Source organism: Vigna unguiculata, chromosome 3 (genome assembly GCF_004118075.2).
Source record: "Vigna unguiculata cultivar IT97K-499-35 chromosome 3, ASM411807v1, whole genome shotgun sequence".
NCBI lineage: Eukaryota > Viridiplantae > Streptophyta > Magnoliopsida > Fabales > Fabaceae > Vigna > Vigna unguiculata.
Window position 1 is genome coordinate 39,866,055 of NC_040281.1, and position 13,103 is coordinate 39,879,157.

The window sequence follows — 13,103 nt, forward strand, 5'->3', positions numbered from 1 at the left end:
TTTTTTTTCCAGAGCCACTAGAGTTTGGTTCCTAATAGAAGCCATAATGTCATGTCTTGTTCATCTAATAGAAAGATAGATCCTTCTTCCACGATAAAAGAATGAAGAAGTTATACATGTCAGATCGGCACAAATGCAACACAAAATAATATTTTTTAAAAAATATAAAAATGAATGAATCGAGTATATAAATGAATGAAAATTTTAATTTATAAGTTGATTTTATTAAATTTGAAGTCTATTTCTTAATATAGTATCAGAATATAGTCTATAATTTATCTTAATGAAATTATTGTTTGTTGAATCTATTGTTTCATTTATTATTGGACTGTTATGAATCAGCCATTAATGTTTAATTTCACATCTGAGATCTGAGATGTATATATATCTACATGAGGAGAGATATATTGAAAATCTCACATCAGGATTAAAGATAAAATTAAATTAAAGTATATAAGTGAATGTAAATCTCAATTTATAAATCAATTTTATATGATTGAATTTAATTTAAAATCTACTTAAAAAATTTGAAATTCAAATTCAAATAATGAACATGAGAAAATTTTCTAAGACATAGGTAAATCTATTTTCTAATGATCATTTTGATTGTTGTAGCATATTCTTGACAACATTCCAGAGACTGAGATCACAGTGCCACAAATTTCCAATACTCACATCTCGGCCTTCGGGAAAATAGAGCCATTAGCCAAAATAATAATCGAGAAAAAAAAGAAGCAAATAATGTATGGGCCGAAATAAAAGAACCAAAAGTGGGGCATAGCATGGGCCAACGAAAGGAAGTCCTTCCCCTCATTATTCAAACAGAAGTTTAAGACCCAAAATGTGTTTTCAACTTGGTTCACGCATTCCTTGTACACTCGCGTGTGGTTTCATCTCACAGTGCTGAATTGAAATGTGAAGAAGGCTTCACACTCGTAACAGAAAACGAAACCCAAGGAGCATATGTCAGACTTATGTGAGAGAATAATATATCAATATCATCTCCAAAGACGACGTCGTTGAGGTACGCCTTCTAAATTCTCATTCTTTTGCTATAATCCAATGATTATGGCTTCCCTTTCGATTGTAGATACTTTCACAATCACTTCTTCAAGCCTTAATTTGAACCCAACTGAATTTCTGGAACTCCAAATTATATAGGAAGTTCTTTTTTTTACCCTTGCGATTCTCGCATAATAACAGGGTCCCAGGGTATAAAATAGCAAAGAGGTGTGTTTGTTGTACGTAACATTGTTTTCGGTTTGTTTTGTTTTTCTGTCAAGTATTCTGTTGAGGAAATGTTATTAGGTTATTTCTTTTAAAGAACATTGTAAAATCTTGAGAGATGCATAACGTTTTTTTTTCTGTTACTTGTTCTTTACTCTATGAATTTTTACTTTTTACATGATATGAAACTGCGTTTTCATTCGGAGCCTTCATTCAAAAGCCTAAATTTGAAATTCAGTGCAATAGAAATTCTATGCAAACCTTTTCTGTGAGCTTAAAATGAAAAACAAATGTTTAGTTTGGATTAATTTTAAGGAATTGATTGTTATGTGGGCTTTTACACTTTTTCATGAAGGTAAAAAAAAATCTTTGAAAAATGAGCTAAACTAACGTGTAAGCGAATTCCATTATGAAACTGGGTAATTGGTTATAGAAATATTATTTTGGATTTGTGTGCTCTCAGATAGGGGTTTCAGCACAAGATGTCTCTCCGAATAAAGGCAGTGGTAGATAAGTTTGTCCAGGAGTTGCAGGAAGCGTTGGATGCTGATATTCAGGATAGGATCATGAAGGATAGAGAGATGCAAAGTTACATAGAAGAGCGTGAACGTGAGGTTGCGGAACGTGAGGCTGCTTGGAAGGCTGATCTTTCTCGTCGTGAGGTATCTACTAATTACCCATTTCTCTCATATTTGTAATCTTTTTAATTTTTCTTACTTTAATGTGCTCCCTCCTAATGGGATAAGACTGTTGCTATTGTAATAAAGGTTGTGATGTTTGAGAGTCCATGTGCGTGTTGATTTTTCTGTGTAAAGGTCTCAAACACACTTTCTTTTCAAAGATACAATGTGTTACTTCTCAGTAATTGAAGCTTTGGAACGTGAGCCAACTAAATGCAACATATCCAAATACTCTCTCTCTTTGTTAATCACGTAGCTTCTCAAATTCTGAACTGTAAAATTGATCGTTATGTTCTTCTAAAAGATAATATTGAAAAGACCTATTAACAAAATACTCTTTCAACACATCAATAATTTAACATTTTAACTTCATAATAAAGCAAAATAGAAAATCACAATGATAAAGTTTCATAATACATTAGTACTAAATAAGATCAAACTACATAAACGATCAAATCATATATAACTTTATATAAACTCGACTTATTAAAGTGATAACATTTTAAAAGGGAGTTAGTTTCTTCAAATAATTTGAGTTTCCAGTAAAACGTTTTCTGGGGCCAATGAGGGCAAAATTTCAAACTCACTTCTTGATTTCAGAGTTTTCTCGAGTTTGTTTTTTAATGAATAATTCACTCATTTTACCTGCCTGGAATTGTAAGAGTTTACTTAAAAGTTTGACAACCATGGTTGTAATGTGCATTCTACATTACCTTTCACATAGACTCTGAATAACATCATACCATTTTTGAGAAAGTGAAATTTAAGTCTAACTTAAACTCACAACTTATTTCTAAAGTGATTTCTAAGAAGAGATTTGTACTCACTTATTTACTATAATTTGGTTTTATATCTAATCTATGTAGGCTCTTTAACACACTCCCACATGCCGAGATCTGAACATCTCAGGCGTGAGATTAAACTTGAGTAGGATAGGCTCTAAACAACTTTAATACTGCCTTAAGAAAGTGGAATTCAAGTCTAACTCAACATCACAAAATTGGTTCAGTAAGGTGAGGTTTCCACCATAATTTGGCTATATTTCTAATCCATGTGGGATATCCAACATATACATGATGAATAACTATAGACTTCCTCTCAACTTTTGTTTTTGGTTCAAGTGAGGACTGACTACAAAGGTGGGCATTGGAGTAAGTCCAGAGGGGCATGGGAAGGGGATGAACTGCATTACAGGGTTTGAACCCATAGTATGTGTCCTACAGCCTGACCTGTGTCATTGGGACACTCCCATAGCTATGCTTCTGTTAATTTTTACATATAAGAATTGTCTTTGTTATGCAAACATCTGAGAAAGTTGAACCCAAATTATTTTGTTACTGTTGCTGCAAGACTCTAGTAGTACTTTGCACAATAATCAATAAAAGATGCCAATGATTGTAAAATACTGTTTATGGTTGATCAGATGAAGTGAAAGAATACTGTTGTTCCTAATTTAGTTTTATTGATAAAACTCTGATTACCTTCCTTTTATCAGCTGAGCATGGAAATGGCTGTGCATGAATTATGGCTTATATTTTTAGGTAGGTAGTTCTCAATGTCTAAAAATAAACAAAAAATATGGAAATGTTAACTGTGTTCTACACTTCTACTGGGCATGGAAATGGCTTTGCATGAATTATGGCTTAAATTACTAGGTAGTTCTCAATTCGTCTAAAAGTACATAATTTTTTAAACAAGTCGTTCTTAGATTTTTGTCTCAGTAGTAGTTCCCTTTCCTAAATTTTCTGCTAGGCCCCTCTGGTATTTTTATGCAAGATCTGTGATAGCAATGTGGCAATGCCAATTTCACTTGACTTTTGACAGAAATCCTATTATGTGACATATGACCTACATTTAATCACGATGTAGCATTTCATTTTATTTTCCTAATTTCTAAATTGTGAGCTTGCGGTACACCAGTGAATATCTCATCTCTTCTTTTGGTGAATAATTGACAAAGTGAAATGCAGTAGATTAATTTGAAGTTGATGATACATTGATATTGATGCAATTTCAGTGAACTGCTTCTGAAATTGAAGAAAGGAAGCAAACTGGCCTTTAGACACTTGAAATTATACAAGGAAGTGATTTTTTATCTAAAACAATGTGAGGTTGATTATTTTGAGTATTTTGTACCAGATACATTGATATTGACAAATTTTAGTCAAATGCTTCTGAAACTGAAGAAAGAAAGCAAAGTGGCTTTTAATCATGTTTACGGAGAAATTATTCTTTATGTATCACAATCTGAATAAATGAAGCTTTCCAACCCCCAAATTTCTGTGTTTGACACATAATGAACCCCTTAATAGGAGTTATGACTCAATTAATAGAAATGATTCTTTATGTATCACAATCTGAATAAATGAAGCTTTCCAACCCCCAAATTTCTGTGTTTGACACATAATGAACCCCTTATTAGGAGTTATGACTCAATTAATATTTTGGAACAATTCTAAATATAAACAACAATCCCTAAAACTTTAAGCTAGAGATAACAAATATAACTAAAACTTTTGCTTCATGGTTGCAAGAAGCAGACTAAATATATAGTGTAAGAATTTCAAAAAAGGGTTAAGCAGTAACTTAAGTAGCTGACTTGTAAGGTCTTATATACTATTATTTGACTTCATCTCTAGTCCATATGAGATCTTTAACACATCCCTCACATCAAAGAATGAACATTTCCAGTGAAAAATTAAATATTTGTGGGTGAGTCCTATAACAGATGACATAACAAGCTCGGGAGAACTTTGATACCATCTTATGAGTCTTTTAACAGATGACATAACAAGCTCGGCATGACTTTGATACCATCTTAGAAAGTGGGGATATAAATAACTCAGTCTCATAAAATTGGTTTGTAAAATGAGATTTGCAGTCCATTTAACCTTACTTTTAGTCAATGTGATCTTCAATAATCATCTGAAATCTGAATCATGTTCTTCATATTAGATCTGAAGTTGAAATTCCTTTGCCCTAGGAGTCTACCTTTGGCATATTGTTTTAGTGATTGTTGTTCTTGCCATCAATTCATCAGATGACACCAGAGAAGCCCCTCTGCAAAATGTTTCTTCCTTAGACTTGAGCGTTATATTTTCAGGCATTTCTACTCTACACCACACTTCTTTTTACGTCTTTAATGACTGATAACATGTTTCAGACACGTTCCTGGGACCTAGTTTATGTTTTGTGAAGATATAATGTGCTACATCATTCAGTGGCCTATTTTACGTTTTGTGAAGATGTGTGCTACATTATTCGTCAAGCATAAATATTGTTTCATTTGGGAATATGAAACAAAAAAGATTGAAATTGACCGAACAATCTAACAATATTTCTATTTACCAAAAAAAATATCCATTGTATGAAATTTCCATTTATGACCCTGCAATTAAAGAACAAAAAATCAGACATCTTCACTGTCCTCAATTTTTGAATGTTCCAGGCTGAGATTGCCCGACAAGAAGCAAGGCTGAAGATGGAGAGAGACAATCTGGAGAAAGAGAAAAGTGTTTTGATGGGAACTGCGTCAAATCAAGATAACCAAGATGGAGCTCTTGAAATTACTGTAAGTGGTGAAAAATACCGTTGCCTCAGATTTGCCAAGGCGAAAAAATAAGGCTTTGCTGCGGTGACAAAAAGGAAATCTATGATCTTCATTTCTGTACCTCCCCTGAAAGAGGACTAGTGCTGCCGAGGAGCCCACACGAAAAGCCAACCTGAATTTATGCACCTCTAGGAACATTTATTGAAATCAAACTGTTCAGTGGTGGTTTACAATTCCTGTTGTGATAGTGTTTTATGACTTGCTCAATTATTTTATTGATTTTTTCTTGTGATGATGTTGATGCTTTGTTTTGCTGAAAATACAATTTTGGCTTTATAATTAATTCTCAGAGGATTGTACGCGAGGAGATATCAGTCTGAAGTATCTATTGAGAAAAAATGACAATCAGCCAAGATGGTTTTGACAGCAGAGTGCATGGTTTCTGGGTCATGAAAAGGAGTGCAGAAGAGCAAAAAAAAGGCCCTAATGCATATTTTGATGGTGAGAAAGAAATTGAGTACCAAAGAAAATAAACGAAGGGAATACAAAAGAAAAGAAAAAAGAGTGAAAAATAAAATTGTTTAGATGATTTGAAAAAGAATAAAAATGAGTAAAAAGAAAGATGATTTTATTTGTTATTAATAATTTGTGTTATTATTTATATATATATATAAAATCTTTTGTTTACCCCTACTTTCAGCACAAATTCATGTCCTTGCACCCCCTGCTAACAATAAATAGGCTAAAGCAAAGTAAACAAAGGTTAAAGGACATTATTAAAAAGATTCCATAATTAATTTGCGTGTCACCTATAGGGGCAACAGGCTAGTTTTGTTTTATTAATTAATTAATTGTAGTTACCACCCATTCAAATGTTGTGCAGAAAAGTCTTGTGTGAAGCAGGCTACAACATTTTTTTTCATTGAAAAAAACCGGGGAAAATAGGTAGGATTTTTGCACTTTGGGGGCCCATTGCCGATCAAGTTATAACTTCAAAGATGAAAAAAAAGAGAGTAAAAGATAGAATAAGTTGAACATTTTTAACTAGATACAAACAATTTTTTCCTTCACTTTTACAGGAACTTTTTGTTTACTTTTTTCCAAAGCCTAAAGTACTCACAGTTAAGTTTTTTTTTTTCTGTGGAGAATCACAATGGCTGCCCAACTTATGTTTTACTAAAGTCACCTTTGGAACAAGTTGCAGATAATTTAAGGTAAGCCTGGTAACGAGACAACATAGTTAATGATTGTCTTGTCACTCTCATGCGCATGCTATGGATTCTTTCCTATACCAAATTCTCAGGCAACATGGCAGCACAAAAATCAGTCAAGTCAGTTTTCTTTTTCCAGATGTCAACCATGGTCGACACTCCTCACCAAATTTCAATATTAATTATTATCCAGTCTGGCCAATCTTGAAATTCAATACATCCGATTCATTCTTGCGAAGACGAACAAAACCAAATTCTGATTCAAATTATTCTGTGTTTTAGTTTGTACAGTCACCACATCATTAAAGTTTAATTAAAGGATAACAAGAAAACAAATCCAATTGCAAAACTAGGATCTGTTTAAACTGGGAATTTTCTTATATTCGATATATGGTGAAAAACAAATAGAATAGCATCAACCAATAAGAATATCATATGTACAGCTTAGCCCTTTTTTCTCTATAGCCTATCCTGCTCTAAACCATTCTCTTTCCCCTTTTCTTCAGCCATAATCAAATTCCTCCTTTTATTTGTACAAACTATAGTTGAAACCATGAAATTATTAGAGATTCATTTTATCAATGAAACTCAATACAATCACGATGGAAACAGCCCTGAAAGTGGAGCATGTTTAGAATGGTGTTGACAATGGCTTGAGGTGTCAAAGTAGCATCAACTTTAAGTATTCCTTCGCAGTCATCAATCTTTAGCAAATCTAACTGAGATTGCAGAAGTGATGCAGGCATATAATGTTTTCCTTCTGCAGCTCTGGCACTAACTCGAACACTCAGCACTTCAGCAGGAGCATCCAACAAAATGAATTTAACAGGACTTGCATAAGTCCCCCATTTATAAGCAGGGTAACCTGATCTAAGCATTTCTCTATATTGATTCTTCAAAGCAGAACAACCAAGAATCAGACCCTTTTCATTATCCAAGTATTCATTTATGACATCACGTAGTGCTTCAAGCCATGGCATCCTGTCTTCATCTGTGAGTGGGATTCCCTTTCTCATCTTTTCTGTTGTATTGGAAGAAATGAGATGAAAACAAAACAAAATGAGAAAAGAAATGAGAAAACAGATAGAAACAGTCCTTGTGCGTAAACCACACACACACCTTTGTTTAATTCAGAGTGAAAATCATCAGCATCAAGATACTTATACTGTATTTCTTTCTCCAGCCTCCGACCTATTGTTCTGTAAACACATAACCAATAAAAAGTGTTAACCAATCACTAGCAACAGAAATATTCAACAATGATCATCTCTTTCTATAAGTTTGTATACATAAACACTTTCATGCCTTCTGATTGATGCTGTCTTTCACATTCTAATGTCAATTTATTTCTGATCCCCAAAGATTTATAACAAAAAACAGAGAAAAAAAAAGAATGTTCAGTGATTCTCGGGAAAACAAATATACGAAAACATCAAACAGATTGAAAATTAGTAAAAAATTTTAATGTAATCCAAAAATGAAAACTGAATATGAAAACAGCACCACCATAACAACAAAATGTGTAAAAAAGAAAAAGAAGAAGCTTACGTCTTTCCAGCGCCACTGACACCCATGATAACGATAACTGCACCTGTTTTGCATCCCAGATATGAATTCAGTCTGTGCAAATAAGAAAGCAAAAACATTGAACAAGAGAAAAAAAAATGGTGAATCGTTACCATCTTTTGAAGCCATATTGATCTATCTGGGATTGGTAATGAGAGATACGAAAAAATTGTTGAGAGGTTATGTGTATATGAAACAATTGAGACGTGAAAAACAGAGCGAAAGTGCAAGACTTATATATGCAGGAAGGTAATTTGTGATGAAGGTCGCAATCACATTGAATTCTGAGCAGAGTCACCTCACGCGGTTTGAACTAAATGGTAATAATATAAAAAATAATAATAAAAATGTAACGTGTTAGAATTTGGAATGTTGTATGTGTTGTTGAAGTAAGATGTGGAGAGTGAGTAGGATCCGAGTCATTGCATTGGGACGTCTCAATCCAAAGCACCTGCAACTTACTCTTTTCAAACTCGGTTGCCTCTGATTGTGACAACAACCAAAATCAAACTTCTAATTTTCTTTATTTCTCTTATACTTTTTTTAGTAACAAAAATTACAGATATAGAATAAAAATTTAATTTTACTATTTTTTTATATTTTATTAACAATTAATGTCTTTAGTTTAATTTTTAGTAATTATCATCCGTTTATGGGAAATAATGTTTGTAACGTTCCGAAATAATTATTATTTGATAAAAAAATGAAATTATTTATTTTTATAATAAAATTTGTTTAGAAAGAACATATAAGTGAATAATTTTTAGATATCGTTACGAATCATAAAATTTGATGACATTGAACTATGATAACTAAGTACTTTGAGGTCATTTTAGACAAATTTATCGAGATCATTTCGGACTTAACATGGGTAATAAATATATGTTTATACTCATTATTTTTTAGAGGGTGAAGTCATTCTAACTCTTCTAAACTCATGTAGAGAATGAAATTTAGGTGACAAGAGTTGAAGGAGATTCCTATAACAGGATTAGTAATTAAGGGAACACCATGTTGACCATGCTGACAATGTTATAGTGAGTTAACCTTATCATGAAAGAATAATTTTAGAATTGGTAAATTTGGTCCGATCGTGATATTGTACTGCCAGGTTACATGACAAGTGCAAGACTTCATAAATATTCAACTAAATGCATAAATATTTTAGAATTGAGTCTAGGTCATGTTAGTGTCTTAATGAATAGTAGTTGTGATTGAATGATATTATGTTATATACTAGATGGATGAATTAATATGTTGTTTGAGCATATAAATGATTAAAATTTCATTAGTTTACCCTAAGTATTGTATTGTGTTGTGATTTTTATTTTGATTTTAAATTAAAAAAGTAAGTTAACGAATCATTGAACCAACCTGTCTCGATTTATCTTTACTCGTCAATTAGAGAGATGAGACGGGCCAAAGCGGTTTCATCTTAATGTAACATTGAATAGCACATGATTTCTTACACCATTTAATGAAACCTTTCTTGAGTAGTTGAGTAGCACACGATAAGTTCAAGGGAGATCACTCAATTAATTGTTTTCGATCTTACCAATTGGAACGATGAGTACATATTTCACTTTTGATTAATGCTACATATACAAGACGTGCGTATTGTTTGTATCGTTTAATTGTATTTGGTTTTATTTTATTTTGCTCTTATCTAAGAAATTTGATGGGTGCATGAAAAAATTTGATGGGTGCAGGAAGAAACAACCCAAATCCTATCCTTGCAATTCATTTGCAAAATTTTAAGAACTCGGTCAGAGAAGAGAATGTTCATATCATTACATGGCTATTACAAATGTTGATAAACTTCCTAATGTGACAAATCACATTGCCAGCACACATGATATTAAGAACAATAGAACATGATCGAACAAAAAATTCTATTGTATAAAATATAGCATGTTTCAGTTGTGATCAACACTAGTGTTTCGGAATACAACCATCTACAATAACAAAAACAACATGTCTACCATTTTTCTTGCTAACTGAACAATTTAATATTATCTTAATGCAGCTATAAAGTCACGCTAATTGTCTATATGTTATACAGAATTCGTCTACTTGAACAAATGGGCAAGATCAGGATCATCCAAATCCACATCCAACCATCCATTTAACTTCATATATTCTACATAATGATCTGGCGGCTGCACTGGGCGAGCACGTTTGGGAGTAAAGCTGTGAATTCTTGCAAGGTCTTTGGCAAGCCATTTAACATATGTCTGGTCCACTGGAGGAACAATTTTAAGTAATATTATGTCATTCTTTTCTTGCTTCTCCGGTTTGTCTCCCCTGACAAATTTGTTTCCCATGACAAATTAACCTGAATGAAGATTTTTGAAAAATATGAGTTGCACAAGGTATTTGAGTGTAACTAGCTGAGGTGATGTATACTGCAGTTATTAAACACTGAAATCGACATGTTTAGTTAGCATGTGCTCATAAATAAAGCTTGTGAAGAGCAGAAGCAGCAAGCAGCACTAAAATTTCTTTGGTCCTGTTTTGAATGAATTGTTTCGGTCAAGTACATACAGGAAACGTGCTTATCATAAAAGCATTAATGTTAAAAGCTACTTCTCAACAAGTTGTTTTGGGCTTGGATGTACTCTTGCATGAGTACGTAAATGATAAGTTCTGCTAGGAGATTTTTTAACAAAAGCTTCTCTTTGATGAAATTACTAAAAGGTGCATATTTGAAATTACAGTATCAAATGCAGAAAAGTTAATAACCACAAATTTAATAATTTTACAAAGTTTAGGAAACATACAACAACATAGAACATCCAAAATTATCGCAAATTGGTTTATGAAAGACATGGTAATGAAGAAACACATGAGAGTGCATTGCCTCAACCGTGGAAGTTGATCTCTATAGTTATAAACATAGTTGATACAGAGTGACCTTGTATGGACAGTGTCAACCATGCATAAAATGTTAAAACCAACTATTCCTCTCCTTGACCCAACAATTGAATCTGTCTGCTGGAAAAAATTCTCATACAGTTTAATATCGCAGTCAATAAGCCCACTAACCAGTTTCAGTAACAATACTGTAGCTTCTGGTTCCAAAGTCATTACATACAACTCGTATTGTAACTGACACCTTCAACTACCTCTCGTTGCTAAACTGAGCAACAAGCATTAACCACACAGTCTATAAATCAAGGGAACAGTTTCTTGGCTTACATATTTATGCTGCTTTTTTCATCTCCAAGGCAACACTACCAGGACTTTTGGTTTTACAAAAGAAGTTAGTATAATGTAGATAACTTTTTTTACATAACATATCATGATTCTCAGACAAAATTTTCCTAGTTTCTTTCGTTCTGTTTCAACTCCCCCAACTCAAAAATCAACAGAGGCAACTACTTTATATTATTAGTGAACACTTTCTTCAAAAACAACTTGTCAACATAGGTTCCACTATTCACCATTAAAATGTTTTTGAACTGAAGGTTGGCATAAAAAGAAAATTAGTCTACCATAAGCATTTACATCAGAAATAAACAAAACTGGTTTGAGTATTAGCCATTTCTAAGGGTGGCAGGTGGCATGAGATAACTCATAGTACTCTCACGCACATTAGTGATTTCTTGAATGTGGAATCAAGGTTATAACTTATAATCCTCGTCTTTTCCTCCTAATAAATCATTAATATGAAAAAGACGGGAAAAAATTATGCCTAATGCAACGTCTCACAATTACTCAGAAGACAGAACAGAGGTTCAAAAGCTCGCTCCCATAAACTCCTATAGCAAGAACAAAAATAATAATGAGTGAGACAGAATCATAATTATACTTTTTGGAAAAACCCAAATCCAAGTCCTAACCTAAGTCCCTCTTTCTAAAAACACAGAATAGTTCAATTCCAACCAAATAGCAATATGGTAATTCATAACCCCACAATCACAAAATGCAAAAAATATGCGTAGCAAGCCACACAACGAATTTAACAATTGAAAACAAATAAATGAATGAAATAAAGATAAAACTAAAATTACAAACACTAACATTCTCAGAAGCAGTAATCAAATTGGAAACTTAGCAAGAAAAGTTAATCGCATTGGAACATACCTACCTTCGCAGATGGTTCGACGATAACTGGTTCCGAATTATACAGTTGATTCAGAGATGGATAATATAACGACGAAAATGGCTCATCTGCGCCACAAGTTCACTGGTACCATTATTTTCCTGCGATTTATTAAATAGTTTTCAATTCTGTATATTTCTTTCCCTTCATTTTATTTGTTTTATCAACAAACGGTGGAAATATAGGTCCAACAGTCGACGTTCCTTACATTAATAAAAGTAGACATCTTTTATATTTATTAAATAATTGCATGCTTTCTTAATTTTCTTTTGGATTAAATATTTTTTTTCTTTTAACTTGTAGTCAAATTAAGAAATAGTTTCCTTTAAAATTTTGAGATAATTTATTCTTTCACTACAAATTTTTCACTATAAAAATTTTGTAAATTTAATTATTTTAATAATTTTATTAAATTTATTTGATATAATATATATATATATATATATATATATAATATGATAATATTTGAATTATGTATATCATTATAATATATGAATTATATATGAATTTGAAACATCAACCACTCGTAACAAAATTTACTTTTAAATAATTAAATTTATACACTTTTAAACATAAAAGATTAAATTTGTTTAAAATTTTAAAAATAAACTAACTTTTATTTTTACTTAAGATCAAAAGATAAAAATATATTTAATTTTTTATTTTATCCATGATTAATTTCACATTCTCATTTCATTTATTTAAAAAGATTAGTAAATAAAGAAAAAAAATAACTCTTCGTCAAGAACACCTGCTCATAACAT

General features: G+C 32.1%; 3 protein-coding genes across 7 annotated transcripts; 1 reads left to right on the top strand and 2 right to left on the bottom strand.

Annotated features, from left to right (window-relative positions):
- The first annotated feature begins 791 nt into the window (after positions 1-791).
- On the top strand, positions 792-5,821 carry LOC114175948. Of its 2 annotated transcripts, none has more exons than XM_028060805.1 (3): positions 792-1,024; positions 1,691-1,889; positions 5,356-5,821. In XM_028060805.1, the coding sequence occupies exons 2-3, from the start codon at positions 1,710-1,712 to the stop codon at positions 5,527-5,529; spliced, it is 354 nt and encodes a 117-aa protein (XP_027916606.1). In that variant the 5' UTR covers positions 792-1,024; positions 1,691-1,709; the 3' UTR covers positions 5,530-5,821. The 2 variants fall into 2 exon arrangements, with proteins under 2 accessions (XP_027916606.1, XP_027916607.1); XM_028060806.1 differs by lacking the exon at positions 792-1,024 and adding an exon at positions 1,031-1,230.
- A 1,204-nt stretch (positions 5,822-7,025) lies between these two features.
- LOC114178490 (gluconokinase) lies at positions 7,026-8,536 on the bottom strand. The gene is made up of 4 exons (XM_028064425.1): positions 8,348-8,536; positions 8,217-8,259; positions 7,788-7,867; positions 7,026-7,689 (listed from the first exon to the last, which is right to left on the bottom strand). The coding sequence occupies exons 1-4, from the start codon at positions 8,361-8,363 to the stop codon at positions 7,247-7,249; spliced, it is 582 nt and encodes a 193-aa protein (XP_027920226.1). The 5' UTR covers positions 8,364-8,536; the 3' UTR covers positions 7,026-7,246.
- A 1,469-nt stretch (positions 8,537-10,005) lies between these two features.
- On the bottom strand, positions 10,006-12,519 carry LOC114178491. 4 transcript variants are annotated; one of them, XM_028064427.1, is made up of 3 exons: positions 12,325-12,504; positions 11,946-11,995; positions 10,110-10,569 (listed from the first exon to the last, which is right to left on the bottom strand). In XM_028064427.1, the coding sequence occupies exon 3, from the start codon at positions 10,556-10,558 to the stop codon at positions 10,304-10,306; it is 255 nt and encodes an 84-aa protein (XP_027920228.1). In that variant the 5' UTR covers positions 10,559-10,569; positions 11,946-11,995; positions 12,325-12,504; the 3' UTR covers positions 10,110-10,303. The 4 variants fall into 4 exon arrangements, 2 of the variants coding, with proteins under 2 accessions (XP_027920228.1, XP_027920227.1); XM_028064426.1 differs by having other exon boundaries at positions 12,321-12,504; XR_003603330.1 differs by lacking the exon at positions 11,946-11,995 and having other exon boundaries at positions 10,006-10,569; positions 12,325-12,519.
- Positions 12,520-13,103: the final 584 nt, after the last annotated feature.